Source organism: Mangifera indica, chromosome 1 (genome assembly GCF_011075055.1).
Source record: "Mangifera indica cultivar Alphonso chromosome 1, CATAS_Mindica_2.1, whole genome shotgun sequence".
In the NCBI taxonomy this organism is placed as follows: Eukaryota; Viridiplantae; Streptophyta; class Magnoliopsida; order Sapindales; family Anacardiaceae; genus Mangifera; species Mangifera indica.
This window is the reverse complement of record NC_058137.1, coordinates 3391493-3411304: the sequence shown is the minus strand read 5'-3', so window position 1 is coordinate 3411304 and position 19812 is coordinate 3391493. Positions and strand designations below refer to the sequence as shown.

The 19812-nt window shown below is 33.0% G+C and overlaps 4 protein-coding genes across 4 annotated transcripts; 1 reads left to right on the top strand and 3 right to left on the bottom strand.

Moving 5' to 3' along the window:
* Nucleotides 1-721: 721 nt before the first annotated feature.
* LOC123225741 (CASP-like protein 1D1) lies at nucleotides 722-2580 on the bottom strand. The gene is made up of 3 exons (XM_044649893.1): nucleotides 2297-2580; nucleotides 1416-1542; nucleotides 722-1153 (listed from the first exon to the last, which is right to left on the bottom strand). Exons 1-3 carry the CDS (start codon nucleotides 2536-2538, stop codon nucleotides 911-913), a joined length of 612 nt encoding a protein of 203 aa, XP_044505828.1. The 5' UTR covers nucleotides 2539-2580; the 3' UTR covers nucleotides 722-910.
* A 2288-nt stretch (nucleotides 2581-4868) lies between these two features.
* On the bottom strand, nucleotides 4869-6487 carry LOC123225738 (CASP-like protein 1D1). Its single transcript, XM_044649879.1, has 3 exons — nucleotides 6246-6487; nucleotides 5446-5470; nucleotides 4869-5093 (listed from the first exon to the last, which is right to left on the bottom strand). Exons 1-3 carry the CDS (start codon nucleotides 6485-6487, stop codon nucleotides 4869-4871), a joined length of 492 nt encoding a protein of 163 aa, XP_044505814.1.
* A 2866-nt stretch (nucleotides 6488-9353) lies between these two features.
* Nucleotides 9354-13437, bottom strand: LOC123193368 (glycine-rich RNA-binding protein RZ1B-like). The gene is made up of 3 exons (XM_044606313.1): nucleotides 13264-13437; nucleotides 13061-13171; nucleotides 9354-10269 (listed from the first exon to the last, which is right to left on the bottom strand). Exons 2-3 carry the CDS (start codon nucleotides 13169-13171, stop codon nucleotides 9559-9561), a joined length of 822 nt encoding a protein of 273 aa, XP_044462248.1. The 5' UTR covers nucleotides 13264-13437; the 3' UTR covers nucleotides 9354-9558.
* A 2607-nt stretch (nucleotides 13438-16044) lies between these two features.
* LOC123214221 (heparan-alpha-glucosaminide N-acetyltransferase-like) lies at nucleotides 16045-19600 on the top strand. The gene is made up of 13 exons (XM_044634003.1): nucleotides 16045-16396; nucleotides 16704-16841; nucleotides 17076-17157; nucleotides 17361-17437; nucleotides 17591-17706; nucleotides 17807-17915; nucleotides 18022-18138; nucleotides 18217-18308; nucleotides 18411-18477; nucleotides 18568-18649; nucleotides 18732-18823; nucleotides 18937-19080; nucleotides 19191-19600. Exons 1-13 carry the CDS (start codon nucleotides 16178-16180, stop codon nucleotides 19335-19337), a joined length of 1482 nt encoding a protein of 493 aa, XP_044489938.1. The 5' UTR covers nucleotides 16045-16177; the 3' UTR covers nucleotides 19338-19600.
* Nucleotides 19601-19812: the final 212 nt, after the last annotated feature.

Here is a 19812-nt window from a genome sequence, read left to right as displayed (position 1 = left end):
GATAATAACAAAGAACTAGCAACATATATTGACGTAGACTACCGGGAGAATGTATGACAGATAACTAAGGAGTTAAAATTTTTTATTTTAGTACTTTCATTGTATCTCTTTCTGTTGTTGTCACACTTACAAAAAGGATTAACACACACCTCTTTTGCAGTTAGCGGACATATATGAGAGATAATAAGCACTTTAGACATTTAGGCTTAGTTTGCGCATGACAATGTTAGGCTATGCAAGGAGTTCTATAGAGTTCAGGGTGTCACCCTAATTAGTTAAACGTGTTTATTACAATGCATTGTATTTTAGGTTTGTTAGTTTATTGCAATACATTGCATTTTGGGTTTGCTATGCATGTTGACAGCCGCTAGGGTAGCGACAGGGCTTAAGTCTACAGTCGCCTTGTGGTGATAAGGCTTGGAGAAAGCCAAAGTCATTTGGGTGATGACATGACTTGTAGTTTTTCCCACTTTAGACAAGTTTCTTATAAAGTTATCTAGGTGTAAGTATGCGGGAGCGAATAATGGAGCTTTTTTGCTAGTCCATAGTACGAAATAGATTGAAATTCTACTTGCTTATCTTTTTAATGTCTATCTCATTTACATGAGTTCTTAATCTGTATGACTAAAGATAACCGAAGAAAATTCTAACTAATAGGAAAAAAAACATTTCTTTGGAAACATTTTTAATAATATTACATAAGAAAGTAATACAATAATACTAACACAATCAAAAGCAATTTAACATTTCGTTGATTATAAACCTTCCAAATAAGTTTTGGAAGAAACAAAATCAGTACAATTGGAAGAAACTAGATATCCAAGAAAAAGTGAAACTTAATTAAGAACAGTCTTAAACTAATTGTCATTGCTCAAAAGATATGTGAGCAAAGACACGGATAATTAATATGTTAATTAGCTTGAATTAATTGATCACGAGCTCGTTTGTAAAGAGAGAATATGGATAGCATGCTAAGCCAAAAAAGAGTAACCGAGGCGAGAAGTGACATAGCAATGGATTTTGCTGTATGACCACAAAACTTATCATAAATAGGGCATATTTTAGACCACCCAACGTGACCGTCCCCCTTCCAACCAACATACCCCACGGCACCGGCTGCTCCTGTTGCTGAAACTACTACCCCAAAAATCAACTGCATTCAAACCCAACTTAACAATATCAATTAATTTGATAGTTAAATCTTAATTGTTTTCCATTATTTTTTGTTGTCATCAATTAAGAAAACATAATATAACTTTGGCATTTTAAGTAAGTGTGATACTCAAAAATCAAAAATTTGTTTACTTTTTCAAGTTTTGATTGATGTGATTACTAATGCATATTTTTCAATTGTTTTTACAAAGTTTGAAAAATAAAATGCAATCGACAGTAAAAATATATTAAGGTATGCTTACCACGTCCAACAAAGCAAAATGAAGTAACAATTTTTTTGAGAATGTAGGCTTGAAAACCTTCGAGAACATCGCAACTATTTTTATGATACTGTATAGACAAGCAATCAATAATGCTATTACGAGATATCTGCATAAACAAAACATATATGTTAATAACTAATGTTTATACTCTCATAAACGTAAAACAATAAATCTTAAACCTTAAAAATGTACTTTTTTTTAATTCATTATAAATAATTTTGTGATGCTTAGAATCATACAAATGAGAGAAGAGGCTTGTAACGAGGTGTTGGTAGCGTAGTTAATTTTACCACTTTAGTCTTTACGAACTTCAGTGTTTAAAAGGAAAATTGTTACTTTTTCTAAAGTTTCTTCTTTCAAGTCTTAAAGAAAATTGCCCATGTGAACGCTACTGTTTCTTTAAAAAGCATTCATATTATTGTAGTAAAAGGTGTTGAAAACAACGTTTTGTTGCTTAAACTAATATTATACTTCTTTTCAGAGAAATTAAAGTGGTTGATTTAATATTTTATATTCTTACGAATGCAGAACATTTTATATCCAAATATTTCGTGTGCACTTTTGATTGTCACAAGACAACTAATTAAATGCAGTTCGACCAAATTATCGATTTATCACCATGAGCCCCATGATTCTGCAAGCAGACTGAGAATAATCTTTAAGATTTCAGATAACACCTATTACCATAATCTTAAAAATTAAATTAGATTTTATAATGAGCTATTTAGTTTAGATGTGTAGATTAATATTATTATCAGGAACCTTTGCAATTCAAAGCAGCTTTTCCTAAAGATAAAAAATTATCAAATAACGAGAAACTATGCAAATTATCTCCTAACAAGCATTTAAAAAATACTCACACGAAGGCCGGCTCTTGATTAAACTTTGCTGTAAGCGGAATCTTCACTCCCACCGGAGCTCCTGGAACGGCCACAAGCTCTGTCTGCTTGCTGGTCACCATGAAAACAACTCCAACAAGTGTTGCTGCAAATAGTGAGACCCTAAGAGCCACATCACCCACAAAGCAATTTACACGAGATGATGCCATCGACGGAGTTTCAGATTCTGGTGGTGTAGCAAGTTTGTCATCTGAATATTCCATGGTTGTTTCTTGGCTAAAATTGTTTGTTGTTTCTAAGGGCAAAGGTAGTGAGTGAAGCAAAGGTGACATATTAAGCCATTAGTGTGTGTTTATATAGAAGAATTTGGGTTGTAACCGGAAGTGAAAAACATGTTTTGAATTGGAAATATATATCTATTATTATATGCTATATTCTGCAGAGTCAAATTTAGACATCTGCACAAGATAATTGGTTTTCATATCGCATGAAGTTTTCTATGCAACAAGCAAATGCAAAATGTGTGTAGTATGTGTCGGGGTATATAAAATACATCATGAAAGATTCTTAGAAATATTGCACAAAAGGTGACAATCGTTTACTTTGTGGTGACTAATTTGTTTTTAAAAATGTTTGCTTCAAATCATCAATTTTATATACTATATTTATAACTTGAATGTTAATTTTTAAAAGTGTGTTTCTTCTCTTTTCTATTATGTAGTTTCAAAGAAAGAGCACATGGTATCTAGAAGAAGTTGATGAAGAACAAATGAGGCTTCTAATAGCGTTGCATTGGAATTATGACTAGATACTAGCGAGTTTGTTTTGTTTATTTGTAGTTGGAGACTGATACTAATAGTTTTTTCTATATTTGGCCAGATATCTTATAAAAAGAAATGTTATCTGTTATGAATTATTGTGGTAGTTTGAGAATTATATTAATTTTGTTACACCTTAATAGATTGGATTGTGGTGATAAATATGTTAAAAGTTCGCATTTACTGTTTTTAGGAAAGACACAGCTTAAATTTTTTAGAAAAGACATCAGCTTGAAAAATTATTTTTTTAGCATCAGTTTGAGTGGAAAAAATGTATTACTTTCAACGTTAAAAAATTTATCATATTGACCATCAATTTTATATTTAAACCCATATGATCATATACACTAATGTATTTTATTAAGAATTGCAGTTGCCAGGTGTGTCTCTTCTTCCTTTTAGAATGTGATCTAACCCCTCGGCATTCACAAGAGAAAATTCGTGTAAGGCTACTGTAGGTGACTATCACTTTTAGACGACCAAGAAGGGCTCTAGATGGATGGTTGTCACACCTCGGTGGATTGTGTTTGTGCTTCAGGACTCTCGCCTCATGGAGTTCTTGAGAGAAGACGGGGATTCACAGGCATTTTGTTTGCCATTATAGAAGGCGCAAAGAAGAGATTGCAGTCAAGATTCTTGATCAATTCCTTGCTCCAGCTTCAATTCTTGGACTAAAATGCTACACTCATGGGTGAGAATTGTGTGGATACGATAGTAACAAAGAACCAGCAACATATCAAGATAATCTACTGGAAGAAAATATGACAGATAACTGAAAAGTTATCCATCACATATTTTTCGAGGAAGCTTGCTATTAATCTTTTTATTTTCGTAATAGTGGGTGAGCATATGTACTTGTGGTTTTTTCACTTATACTCAAGTATATTATACTCAGCAATTGTTAATTAATCAATTAATAAAAAAGATATATTGGTACTTTAATTTTATCTCTCTTTGTTGGTGACACTTATAAAAAGGATATTAATATACACCTCTTTTGCAATTAGCAAACAAAGATGAGAGAGAACAAATACTTTAGACACTTAGGGTTGGGTTGTGCATGACAATGTTAGGATATGTGACGAGTTTTATTGAGTCCAGGGTGTCCCTCAGTCAGTTAAACATGTTTATTACAGTACATGTGTTTTAAGTATGTTAGTTATTACAATACATTGCATTTTAGGGTTCTAATGCATGTGGAGGAACGTTAGGGTAGCGATAGGACTTAAGACCGTGGTCACCCTGCCGGCGATGGGGCCTGGAGAAAGCCTAAAGTCATTTGGGTGATAACATAGCTTGTAGTTTTTCACACTTTAAGCAAGTTCCTTACAAAGTTATCAAGCATGCAAGAGCGACCAATGGGGCTTTGTTGCTAATTCAGAGTGCGAAATAGATTGAGATTCTCCTTGTTTATTTCTTGAATGTATATCTTATTGACATGCATGAGATCATAGTTTGAATGACTAAAGATATTTTTAAAAAATTATAATTAATAGAGAAAAAAAACATTTCATTGGGAACATATTTAATAATTTTTCATAACAAAGAAATTCGATAATACTAACACAACGAAAAACAATTTAACATCGTAACGATAAAAAAACTTATTGAACAAATTTTTGGAAGAAACTAAATCAATACAATAAGGAGAAATCAGATATCCAACAAGAGGCAAAAATTAAGTAATTAGAATAATATTAAACTAATCATCATTGCTCAAAAGATGTTTAGAGCAATGACATGCGGTAATTAATATGTTAATTAGCTTGAACTAATTAATCATGAGCCTGTTTGTGTAGAGAGAATATGGATTGTATGTTGAGTAAAACAAGAATAACGGCCGCAAGAAGTGACATAGCGATGGATTTTACTGCATGACCACAAAACTTGTCATAAATAGGGCATACTTTTGACCATCCAACATGACCATCCCCCTTCCATCCAACATATCCCACGGCACCGGCTGCTCCTGTTGCTGAAACTACCACCCCAAAAATCAACTGCATCCAAACCCAATTTAACAGTATTAGTTAACTTCACAGTTAAATCTTAATTGTTTTCGTTTGTTGTTCCTTGTTATCAACAAATTAAGCATAACATAATTTTGGCATTTTAATTAAGTTTGTGCGATGCTTTAAAATCAAACATTTGTTTACTCTTCCGGGATTATTAATGCATATGTTTAAATTCTCTTTACAATGTTTGAAAAACAATTGTGATTCAGGGTTATAATATTTTAAGTTAGGCTTACCAAGTCCAACAATGCAAAATGTAGTAAAAAATTTTTGAGAACGTAGGCTTGAAAATCTTTAAGAACATCACAACTGTATTTATGATACTGTATAAACAAACAATCGATAAAGCTATCACGAGATATCTGCATAAAAACAAACAAAATCAGTTAATAACTAATGTTTATACTCTCATAAACATGATTAAATGTAACCCTTTTTCATTATTTTTAAATATCTTTTGTGATGCTTAGAATTATGCTGATGAGAAAATAGGCTTGTATCAAGGCATTGGTAGTATAGTTTGACCACTTTGGTCTTTACAAACTTCAGCATTTAAAAAGAAAATTCTTACTCTCTTTTTTTAAGTTTCTTCTTTATATTTCAAAAGAAAATTTGCCTCATGTGAATGTTATTATGCCTTTAAAAAGCATGCATATCATTGTAGTTAAAGGTATTGAAAAGAACATTTTGTTACTTAAACTAATATTATACTTCTTTTAAGAGAAATTAAAGTGGTTGATTATATTTTGTTTTCTTAAAAATGTAAAACATTTTATATCCAAATATTTCATGTGCACTTTTGATTATCACAACTAATTAAAACACTTCCAAGTGGTTAAATGTTTCATAATAAGCTTTAAAAAGCAATTCAAAGTAACTATTCCTAAATACAAATTTATCAGTTAGTGAGAAATTTCTCATACTGTGGTACCAAATTTTTATTCTAGATTTTCTCTTATGGGAGATCCCATTTAATTAACTGAAGGTGAAAAACTATGCAGCTAATCTTCTAATTACATGCATGTAACAAATACATGAGAAAAAAAAGTAATAACTTAAATCTATTACAGCTCACGACGTTAAAAGGGAAAAAGGGACATGGTACTCCTTTTAAAAATAAAGCTTAAAAGTACTCACACAAAGGCCGGTTCTTGATTAAACTTTGCTGTAAGTGGAATCTTCACTCCCACCGGAGCTCCTGGAACGGCCACAAGCTCTGTCTGCTTGCTGGTCACCATGAAAACAACTCCAATGACTGTTGCTGCAAATAGTGAGACCCTAAGAGCCATGTCTCCGATAAAGAACTTTACACGACATGTGCCCATCGATGGACCTTCAGATTCTAGTGAGGTAGAAAATTTGTCGGCTGAATATTCCATGGTTGTTTTTTGGGTAAAATTGTTTGTTGTAATTCTAAGAGTAAAGGTGTTGAGTGACAGATTAAGCCATGAGTGTGAGTTTATATAGAAGAATTCGGGTTGTAACCTGAAGTGAAAAACATGTTTTGCATTGGATATATATATATGTATTATTATATGCATGCTATTCTACTTGGTCAAATTTAGACATCTTCACAAGATAATTGGTTTTCAAATGGCTCGTAGTGTTCTAAACAACCAACAAATGCAAAATGTGTATAGAATGTGTTAGAGTATATAAAAAACATAATGCAAGATTCTTAAAGGTGACAATAGTTTACTCTGTGGGGACTTATTTGTTCTTTAAAACATTTTCTTCAATCATCAATTTGATGAAGAAACAATAAAATATCAAACTATCATGTTGACATGATCAATCCAACCACCACCATTTAACCCAGAAATTATTTCCACTCAAGTTTGTTAGTAATAAAGAAGAGCGGAAGAGCTGAATTGATTTCGATCAAATTTGCCTGACCAGATATATTATACAACGTTGTAGTTCATCAGCACAAGAAATACAAAATATGCATTAACTTTTTGTGTTTGCGATGTCTCAATGATCAGACTTGCTAATCTATTTAAGGTGACATGAAATCATTGTTTACATCTGGGTTTGTTTGTACTAAGTAAGAAGTTATGAAAAGAATGTACGGAGTTGTCATTTTCATTCTAGCAAAGCTGAATCAATGAGCTTTCGTTCCAAATCAAAATGGTTCACGTTTGGTCCCAATGGTTCACATCCATTTACAGGGACTACCGCTAGCTTTCGGATGATTTCCTACCTTCTTAAATTAACTAATCACCAATGAAGCGTCCCATGACAAGGAGCTTGCTATAGGACCTTGCGACGTTTGGGTTTTCGGTTCTTTCCATCTCTGCAGTCTCTATGGCTCAAGACTATGGTAGTCGGCCTTCTCTTCTCAAGTGGACTCTGCTGGAAATCTCAATATTTAGAGGTTGATTAGTCACCTGATTTGGCTTCAATCAATCGGTACAGTATGCAGTTCATGGGCCCATATCATAAAATGCACCCAAAACAGAAATCCATTGTTTTTCTTCTTTCAGTATCTTATAATACTGATTAATTTTGATAAAAATGACGCCTAAAGACTTATTCCCACCCGAGGTATCCCAAACATATATTTATCAATTTTTAAAAATTTAAATATTCATTTATTACTCAATTTTTATTAAATTTTTTTATTAAAACTAAAAATAAAACTATTATTTTATTAAAAATATTTAAAAAATTATATTTTTATCACATCTTTACCCTCAAGTTTTAAAAATTGATATTGCATCTCAGTCTCAACTTTTTCAATTTTAAAAAGCAACATTTTCTCTTCAAAATCCCTAAGTTTCATTTTTCCTCTCCAATGACAATTCAACTACGACAACTCATTTTCAACAACCATCCAACTACAGTGACTCATCTCCAACAACTGTCTCTTTATCAACGGAGACAAAGAAACAACTGTTAAAGATGAGCTGCCACATATGAATGGTCACAGGAGATGAATCACCATAATTGGAGTGTCACCAAAGAGAAAAAAACGAAACTAAAGTATTTGAAGAAAAAAATATCACTTTTCAAAATTGAAAAAATTAAAATTGGGATGAAATATTAATTCTTAAAACTCGAGGGAGAAAATAAAATAAAATTAAATATTTTTAATATTTTGTTATAAAATAACGATTTTACCTCTAACTTCAACATAAATAATAGTGAATAAATATTTAAGTTTTAAAAATTAACGAATATAAATTTGGGATTTCACTATACCTTTGGTGGGAATTAGGGTTGGATTCGAGCCGAGCAGAGCTCGGGCTCGACTCGGTTTTTTAATGGCCGGCTCGAGGAATTCGGCTCAGCTCGTTTTCAGCTCAGTTACGGCTCGACTCGACTCGTTTTTCATATCAAAACGACACCGTTTTGTATATATATATGGATCAAAACGATGTCGTTTTGTATAAAAAAAATTTTAAAAAAATATACCGAGGCAGCTCGAGCTCGATCGAGCCGAGCAGAGCCCGGCTCGTTTCGGGCTCGAGTCCAGCCCTAGTGGGAATAGTCTTTTGGCCTAAAAATTATCATGCGTCTGCAAGGCCCGTTGGTTAAGATCTGAATATGGAACAGAAAAATGGGCAATAATGTTTAAAATATTGCTAGAAAGTTGAAACTTAAAAAGAGACCAAAATGCAAGAAAGATACTAAGATTAGTGACTATATTCACTTAGAGGTAAATAAATTCTACAAAAAAAATTGCAGCTCTGTCCTGCATATGCAGAGTTAGGAGACCATTGGACAGGTCAATTAACTAGAAAGAGAAAAATAATTAAATGAAATACGAAAGGAACATGCAAGAGCTATGAAGAAGTCTCAGGTTGGAGTATTGACGATCTGCCTTGTTTTCTTTGATATGAGTACTGTGATACGGTAACATGTTGCAAAGGAGGATGTCACATACCATGATACAGTAACAGATTGCTCAGCAGAGAGACTAAACAGTAAACTAACTGGCCTATTCACAGTGAACCACACACATCGATGAAAATTTACTCATACTGTAGCATAAAACCGAGCTTGCCACGGCGACAAATGCAAGCTACAGAATCTCAGCATTCTGGGGTTATCCCAACCAGCAATAGTGCTTATTTAGAATCAATAAATCTGTTAGCTAAAATATATAAACATCACAGCTAGAACATTGAGCAGGGGCAGCAGAAAAGCAAGAATCAACATGTCTGAAATCTCCTCTGACATGTGCATTGTTCAACCTATCCCAATGTTAAATGCTCTCTCAATCATGGAAGAAAGAAGAGGTAATGAAATCACAGCTAAAACAACTTCCATTCAGTCATCAAAGTTCCACATCTCAAAGAAGTTATAAGCACAGAACAAAACAAGAATATACTACGTTGGATCCATCATTCCTGACACTAAACAGCAGCTCCTCACAATAATAAAAAACTGGAATCGACAGACTAGTTGTGATCATTAATCAAGGCAGCAAAGGTAAAACCATGTTTCAGTACCGTTCAAAAGAAGGACGACCCCCACCTCTAGGACGGTCATAGGGGCCAGGCCTATCCCTATTGCTGCCCCTGTCATAGTGTGCTGGCCCACCACTTCCATACCTGTCACCACCAGCTCTAGGACCTCCATCCCTGTAATAACCTCTTTCTTTACCATAACCAATCTGAGATTCCTGGTCCACGTATCTATCACCTACAAAGCGATCACCACGAGGCTGATACCTATCATCATTATAATGATCACGATTCCCATACCTGCTGTGTCTGCTATCCAAATGCTCCCTGCCTCCAAAGCGCCCCCCATCAAAACGATCAACATAACGGTCTACATCAAAGCGATCTCCAAAGCCACCACCTCCACCAAACCTAGAATGTGAAGAAAATCTGCCTCCACCACGACCACCACCATCAGCAGAAGGACATTCTCGAGCAAAATGTCCAGGATGGCCACACTTGAAGCAGTCAGATCGCCCTATCGACCTATCTCCTCTATAACTGTCCCTGCCACCTGGTATATGATCCCTACCATATCCAAAACCGAAATCTTCACCACCCAATTTTGGCTGAGCCTTGTTTACTGAGATGACCCGACCATCTAACTCTCGGTGATGCATATCCCTAATTGCATCATCCATTGCCCAACTATCAGCAAAGGTTATAAATCCAAAGCCACGAGGCCAACCAGTATCCCGATCCACCACAACCTACATAGATGCTAAATGTCATAGCATTGAAAAGCTACATAATCTCATTAAATTAGTACCATGAAAATGGACATATTCAGCCTGGAAGAGTGTGCTAGAGATTTATGTATTAAACTTAGGGAAATATGTATTTTGCTCCACTCAAATAATAATCACATCCATATCTATTATATTGATAACATAAAAAGTAAGATCTCACTAGGAGCTTAATCTAAGAACAAAGAAGTTATAATATTTTATTAACTCCTAGTTACAAGGTTTAAAAGCAATTCAAACAAGTAGGACATGCTTCCCCATCATACAGTTAAAGAAAGAAAATTGTATTAGCTCAACTTAATCTCACATGACAAGCAAATTATTGCATTCCCAGCTACACCAAAAATGACTGATGATCAAATGACAACCTAGCTCAATAGCACTCCAGTAAAACAGTACATGTACCATAAAAAATGCAAAAGCACCAGTCCATTCACCATAAGGCACAAATCAGGCTCTCTTTCAGATACCTAAATAACTCAGAAGCAAACTATATATCACTGTGGGTTTTAATTACAAGACAAAATAAATAATTAAAAAGTCTGAAGCATCCATTAGTTTATAACATCCCTACACCCCCACCTCCCCTTTCTTTCTTTTTCTCTTAAGTTTGTAGGTGTCCCACACTGTAGCATCATAAACCATCATCTCATCTCATCCTCACATTTACCACAGCTATTTGAATCCTGTGTCTAGTGGTAGCAGCAGTGGTTATATAAGATTTCAAAACGTATGATAAACAAAGATCTGTAAATAATCAAGTCAGAAGCCTCAACCATAAGAAAAATATCAGTAGACCCAGTTGGTATACTCTGAGGAAGAACACGGACAAAACAAATATAAGATATAAAATGCAAGGCCTCTAAAAAATGCAGACATGAACAATGATAAAAATACATGCATACTGTTGCAGCAGTAGTCAGTGCACAATTACTGAAAGAACTTTGCATGTTTATACAAAATACTGCATAATTTTCTTAAAAACCACCAACAGTAAATCATCACTGCAACAAATATCTCATGGGGGATAAAATTGTGCTGATAATCATTTTCCCATAGACAACTAAACTTGTTCTAAAGTCCATATCTCAACACAAGAAGACACAAGTGACAAGTGAACTGCATGCTGGAGTGGACCTACCCTTGTCAGGGGTAGGCTCAGGCCTCACCTCAAATTTAAAAAATTTTGAAAGATAGGTAGACTAGACCTAACCTCAATTTAGAAAAAAAATTATTACCACTTCCCAATTTAATGTATAATGCAGTCCAAAACAGTGCAACCCAAATTCTCTAAAATCCCTCGTTCACTCCTCACCTCCAAATTGTCAATCTTGCTTGCTAAAGTCTATTTTCAAAGTGGAAAATGTCAGACTCCCGCTGCTATATTGCTTTGTTTCACAAACAGTGTTTTCATTTTAAATTTTCTACAGTGGATTCATAAATTAATAAGTGATTTATGCATTTTTTTTATGTCTTTATTTATGTTTCCCCTATTTTATAGAATGTTATACAAATATGTATATCTTGATTATCCAATTTATAAGAGTTGCTTGCAATTGTGCTCCATCATTGATCGTTTTCTTTATCTTTTCAAATTACAAAAGTCATATTCAAAATAAGAATTAAGATTTTGGATACATCTCTTCATGTGAGAAAGACATATGAGATTTTGTCAAGAGACTTTTTAAATAAAATTTAGTTGCAAGTGATTGACCATTTGACAGAAAGCATATCAATTTTGTGAAAATTTGGATTAGCAATTTGTAAAATGTCTATGTGAATTGGAGTATCATGAAATATAGATAATATTTTTAGTTTGGTGGTGTGCATGCAGCATAAGAAGTGGAATTGTGGTTATAATGGGGGATGTCAGCCACCATCTCATCTCTTCTCTTAAAACTTATACATTTTTTTTTTTTGAAGAATCAATCACTCACCTTAGATGTACCATATTATTTCTTTTTTCATTTAAAAACTATGATATCTAATTATTTCATGAGAATAAGTTAAACTGCTTCTATGGTAATTTTGATCCATCTAAGTTGTGATTGATCTCCAAATTTGTGTGAAATCTTTTTGGTGGATTGTGGCTGCTTTAAACATTTTTTATTATATTAGATTTAAGTGGACTATTAGATCCTTGTAGTTTTTTGCTCTCTTCTCATTGAAGAGGTTTTTCCACAAAAAATTACTTGTGTTAGTGCATTTTTTACTTTCAGCACTTTGATATCGTATTATTTCTTTTGCTTACGAATTGAAGATTTTTTAAAAGTTTTCGTTAGTTGACTGACAAACAATGGCAGCCCCCAATGGCAAAATTCCTAGATCCGCCACTGACTGCATGCCCTAAAAATGCATTACCTACACCGTGGAACAAAGTCTCCATTAACTGACAAGGCTTACTTTGACTAATGACAATAGAATTCCTAAAATTTGTACTAATGCAAATAAATTCTCTAAATCGAGCACTGACACAAGTTCTTGAAATACAAACGTTGTTCTCAGCTTTTACAACTTTGAATTCCTTTATTTTACAATATTTTTTCCTTTAACAAGAACATCTTAAAAATACCCAAGAGTGAAAACAGAGTGTCATCAACATCATTCAGTGAGGTCTTACTCTTTGTTATCATTCCAATTTCACATCAGATTCAACTCCGCACAAGAAAAATACTAAAATTACTAACCCACAAACATTATTCAAAACGAATAATAAAACAGTTACAGACAAACATTGAATAAAAAGAAAACGAACCGAAGATTGAAGAATTTTGCCATATCGACAGAAAGCATCTTCAAGGTGTCTCTCCGTGGTAGTGAACGCCAGCCCACCTATAAATATACGATTCTCGTCTCTCCCAGCCATCTATACATTAAATTCATTAGAAATTATAGCATGTAATTGAACCCAGAAATAGAAAATAAAAAATAAAAAATTAAGTGGTGACGAAGACAAACCAAGAAGAGACAAGCGAGAGGAAGTGAGTGAGTGTTGAAGATTAAACCCTAGATAAATTTTAGATAGAACTGAGAAGCTTCAAGGGAGGGATTCAGCGCATTTCATTAAGATTTTTTTCCCAGATTTGCTTGGGCCGTGTTCGGTTGCATCAGGCTTTCTGCATGCGTTTACCTTTTTATTCTAATTTTATTTAAAAATAAGTTTATTTGTAGATATTTTTTTATATAATTTAAATATACACTTAATATGCTATAAATAAATTCTGATTAAAAAGGGTTTTAATTTAAGGTTTAAAATATGCATATTATATTTTTCAAATATAATATTATTCAAAATTAAATTAAGGGTTAAAATAAAAAATACTTTCTAGAAAGGACATTATTCTTCGACCCGCCCCCCCCCCCCTGGATATTAATACAATAATAATGCTCCTCTTTAATGACGTCATCGTCCTAGCCCTTTGATGACCTCATCAACTTTTAATAATGTCAGATATTTATCCTTAAAAATTAGAAAATGATAAACTTTTAACTTCCCTCATGTTTTATTTCATAAATTCAGGTTCTGTTCCTCTTTGACCTCTTCTTTCCATACTCTTTTATTTTTTTTTTCTTTTTTAGTAATAGAAATTCAATTAATTTCTTTTAAATTTTCTTTCTATCCAAACAATTGTCACCATCAACAAGCTCAGAACAATTCATCACCAACAACAAGCTCCGCCAAAATCTTAATTCAAATCAGATTAATTTAATTTTAAACTGAAAAAAGAGGAAAAATTGGTAAAGGTTGAATGTTGGTTGGAGTTCAGTAAGTTTCTGGTCAGATGCACGACCACCACTACTTTCAGTAGCAACAACACAATCTAGTTTTACGGTTGAGCTGATTAGGTTGTTAAGATGGAAATTTATATTATATAAAATTATTGACATTATAAATATAAAAATTTATATTTATATTATATAAAATTAAATTAAATATAAAAATTAAAATTAATATTACATTAAATTAATTAGATTATATTAAAATTTTTATTTAATGTAAGATTTTATAATCTTTAAATAAAACTATCATAAACTGTTTGATTATAGTATCCTTTATAAGTTAGCCCTACCCACCCATTTGATGGATGGAAGTATTTAAGATTAAGTTAAGGTATCTACGATCAAGTTAAATTGTTAGGCCCACCCAAACAATATAGATGGGTGGGGCTATCCAAGATTGAGTTAGGGTATTTATGATCAAATTAAATTGTGAAAACCACCCAAAAAATATAAATGGGTGGGGGTATCCAAGATTAAGTTAGATTATTTAGGATCAAGTTAAATTGTTAAGTCTACTCAAAAAATATATTAAACTTATAAATATAGAAAAACTCATATTATATAAAATTAATTAATTTATATTAAGGTCTAATATATTATATTTATATATTACTTATTTATATTATTTTTATTTAATGCAAGACTCTTTACTCTCTGCCACTAACCACTGTTTAGCTATATTGATCCACTAAATAGTGATAACCGGCTTGGCCCATAGGGCTTATGAAAACTAGCCCCTGCTTCTATTTTCAATACTAGCATGTGTTTTCAATGTTATGAAAACTATAGGGGTTTGTGTGGAAACCCTTAAACTAATCAGTATTTGAGAAAGCCAGTCCTATCTTGTCTTCAAGCCTTTGGCAGTTAACATAATGAATGGCCACAAAAGTATTGCGTAAATTTATATTATTAGTAATATTTTTTTGGCCCATGACCATATGAATTCGTTTTTTGCAGGCACTTTGAATAGTAAGCATGGCATATGGGTGACTTGCAGGCCAATATCACTTCTATACTGAGTCGTCTTCCCTCTTCGACACCAGTTGTAATTAAAACTACTGAAAATGTTGGGTGACTTGCAGGCCGAAGTCTTTATTCTATATATAAATTGCTTCTCATATTCTCTTGGATTCCAGCTTGACTCTGAGTTCACCCAAGAGTTACCGGCATCCTCTTGTCAGATTTTTTACTTTCATTTTTTTGTTTTTAAGTTGATATAGTATGACAAAAATTAGATTTTTTTTTTTATACAAATTTTGTTTAGGTTAACCCAATATAATTTTAAACTAAATCGATTGTGTTAAGATTAATATGAAAATAACTTAAATTAATTTAAATTAACCTAAATATATAAAAAATATTAATATAGTAAAATCAGTTAGTGATAAATTAAAAAAAATATTGAAGTATAAATTTCCATAATAATTAAAACACTTATATATTGGATGCAATTGTAATTATTTAGATTATTTTTATTTCTATCTAAAATTTGATTTTATTTTTTTGATAATAAGTATAATATTTTATTTTTAAACGATTTATTATGTAATTTTTTAGATTATTTATAAATAAAATAAAATAGTATATTAATTTTTTGTTAATAATAGGTAGAGATAATTAGGTGAAGAAATTAAAATATTAAAAATGTTTAGTAAAAATATTAAACAATTTTGAAATAATTCAAATTATATCAGTTTAATTTAGACATAGTTTAGATTGGATTATAGTTAAAATTTTTGTTACAACTTTATAAGGATCTGAGTTAAAATTTGGAATTTTTGAGCTAAATTTAAACAAATACCAAATTGTCAGCAATGAGTAATCATGGATTAATCAGCTGATTCATTAAATATCTAATATAATTAAAGGCTGTCTGTTTGATTGATTTTATGTCTCGTTTTGACCTTTGATTTGTCCGATTACTATCACAGGTTTGTCTCACTTTCACACCACGGAAGCCAGATGCCCAATAATGCCGGCCGTCTCATTTTAATTTGCGTGTCTTATCAAAGCACCACTATTAGTATTATCATCTCACCACAAGCCATCTAGCTTATCTGAGAGTTTGGCAAGGAGGGAGAAAGGTTTGAACATGGCTGATCCCAGGAGAGTGGAAGAAGGGCTAGGCCATGAAGATGATAGTAAAAAAGATGATAAAAGTAACTTCGAAGATGGCATAAAGAAGGAGAAAGAGATAGAGAGGAGTATCGTTATACAGGATGAAGCTGTTGAGCAGAAAGAGGAGCAACCGCTGAAGCAGAAGAGCAAGAGAGTTGCAACCTTGGACGCATTTAGAGGTCTTACTATAGTGGTAAGTTTTCTAATTATCCATGCATGTTAGTGGGGTTTAACCGAGACAGTCTTATTACCTTCTATATAAGTTGTTTCTTTCGAATGCATACTTGTATATGTTTTTGAATGTGTATAGACATATTAAAAGAGTATAGAGTTGATATAGTGTTTGGGTCTATATATACCGAACGAATGTAAAATAATGTTTTACATACACAATATTGAATATCAATTTAATATATAAATGATATGTTATTCTATAATTGAATTGTGTCGTACATAATTTTATTGACAAGTAATGATGTTGTATAAATAAATGTATGTAGGTGATGATATTGGTGGACGATGCTGGGGGAGCATATGAGAGGATCGATCACTCACCATGGAATGGATGCACATTGGCCGACTTTGTCATGCCTTTTTTTCTCTTCATTGTTGGGGTGGCAATCGCCCTCGCTCTCAAGGTCAACATTTTTTCAACCTCATTATTAACTCTTACGTGAATATTTTAATTAATTTATTCTAAATTCGGTTCATAATATTCAATATCTAGACAAATAGTATCTGACAGATGGTAAGTAGAAATAGATTCAAAACTTCCATCCTCCTCACCTGTTTGTTGCCAATTGACACAATCCTTTAATTAATCCAAGTCATGTCTGTTTTGGGTTTAAAACATATGTATCTTAATCTTTCAGAGAGTTCCGAAGATCGGTGATGCAATAAAGAAGATAATTTTGAGGACACTGAAGCTTCTATTTTGGGGAATTCTATTGCAAGGTAAGGATAATCTGAAGTTTTTAATATGATAATCTGAAGTGAACTCTCATGTTAATGGATATCAAGAGCTTGTTAATTACCTTGGTGCGTGTATAATAATACACTCAGATGGACAAAACAGAGAAGATAATCACATAAACAAAATGACTAACTACATGAATTTTTTGTGGGTGTGTGTGGTGTATATTCTCACATAAATGCAGGGGGTTACTCTCACGCCCCTGATTATCTCTCTTATGGAGTTGACATGAAGTTCATCAGATGGTGTGGGATTCTACAGGTCTTTACTTAACCGCAATATTTCCATTAATAGCTCAAAATATTCTTCAAATATGTGATCAATAATAGAGGTCTACACGTTGGGATAGGTCCAGTTAATTAAAATTTGAATTTGTCTCCTGATTTTGGCTATGTAATTGTGTGTTACAAGCAGAGAATAGCAGTGGTGTACTGTTTTGTAGCAGTAATAGAGGCTTTGACCACCAAGCGGAGACCAACTGTACAGGAACCTGTACATTTCTCTATTTTCACAGCATATAAATGGCAATGGTAAAAAAATCTTGATCAACTGCTTAAAACAAAGTAAATTAATTCAAAAGAATTTGTATCTCTAGTAAGTTATCAATCAATTTGCCTATCTGGAATTTAGGCTCGGAGGGTTTGTCGCATTCCTTGTTTACATGATCACTACATATTCCTTATATGTTCCGGACTGGAGCTTTGTAGTGCGCAGCGATCATGAAGCAAAGAGATACACAGTATGTGCTAAAGCTTGCTGCAAGACAAATATTATAACCGCCATAGCTCATGTACTTATAATTGCTTATGAAATTATACAGAAATTTCATTTCTTGCTTATTACAGGTCAAATGTGGGATGAGAGGACACTTAGGACCTGCCTGTAATGCTGTTGGTTATGTGGACAGAGAAGTTTGGGGCATAAATCATTTGTACTCCATTCCAGTTTGGTTGCGCTTAAAGGTTAGTCCTGATTAAAATGCTAATTGCACAAATTATCATTGATTTAATTTTGCTATTGATCTTCTTATAAACTTGTAGGCTTGCACTCTTAGTTCTCCAAATTCTGGCCCTCTTCGCGAGGACGCTCCAGCTTGGTGTCGTGCTCCATTTGAACCAGAAGGCCTGTTGAGGTTTGTTGAATAATCATTTGCACAAATGAATTTAATTCTTGTAAAATAAAATATTGATAATTTCAAGAAAATATAGAACAAATTTGGGGTTTTTTTTTTCAGTACAATTTCAGCTATCCTCTCTGGTACAATTGGCATCCATTATGGACATGTTCTGATTCATTTCAAGGTTAGAAATCCCATGATGTTGCATAGTTCTTATGAGTTGGATATGAAGTTCTGCCATTTTGAAGGAAACTGAAAGTGGGATCTCTTGCAGGGTCACTCTGAGAGGCTGAAGCAGTGGATCTCCACGGGGATTGTCTTATTTATCATAGCCATAATTCTTCATTTTACAGATGGTGAGCTTCCTTGATTAAGTTTCTGATCTCTGTTACTGAAATCAAAAATGTTAGGAAGTTTCTTTTCTTCAATGCTTTGCAGCCATTCCTATTAACAAGCAGCTCTACAGCATCAGCTATGTCTGTTTCACAGCCGGTGCAGCTGGAATTGTGTTTTCTGGATTCTACATTCTGGTAAAACATCTAAGTGCAGTCAAAATTATACAGTGAGCCATTGTCAATCTAAGTTCTCATTAATCCAAGGAGTTTTTCAACTCTAATATATCTGTTATGTATGAATTGAACAGATTGATGTTTTGGGATGGAGGACTCCATTTTTATTCCTGGAGTGGATAGGGATGAATGCTATGCTAGTTTTCGTACTCGGAGCACAAGGAATCCTTGCAGGATTTGTGAATGGATGGTATTACAAGAACCCTGATAACACACTTGTAAGTAACTCTTTCTTCTTTATGGTCAAAAATCTTATCATACAGATCATTTTGTTTTTAATTTGTTGCAATATCATCTAACTAGTTTGCAAAATTGAAAATGATTGCAGGTTAACTGGATTCAGACACATGTATTCATCAATGTTTGGAAATCAGAGCGACTAGGAACCCTTTTGTATGTGATATTTGCTGAAATTACATTCTGGGGAGTTGTAGCAGGCATCTTGCACAAATTGGGTATATACTGGAAGTTATAAGAAGCACATACTGCTCTAAGTATACAGAGGAATGGCGTGTTGATATATTAGAATATTCACACATTAATCTTAAGAATTCAAAATGCTATTAGTATTTCTCTGTGTTGTCTTTTAGAGTACCCAAAATATTACAGTGGCTTTGTTTAAAATATTGTGAGAGTTCAAAGGAAGTTTTGGGCACAAGTTTGCAAAAGATCATATAAAACTCTTTTCATTTTAAGTCCAAGTGGGCAGTTGAATGACAAAAAATTCATTGGCTTCAATCCAATTGTCTTGAGAATTCACTAGAAAATATATTCTTGGCAATTTATTTTTCACTAAGCGAAGCATACTGTTGTATGTTCACACTATAACAAATTAACAAGGAACCCTATTACTCATCCGTCCTTGGTATATCGAAAATTTCTCTTATACGTGTAATCAGAACCTGTTATCAAAACATATAATCCCAAGTTCCAACCTTCTCTTTCTTTTT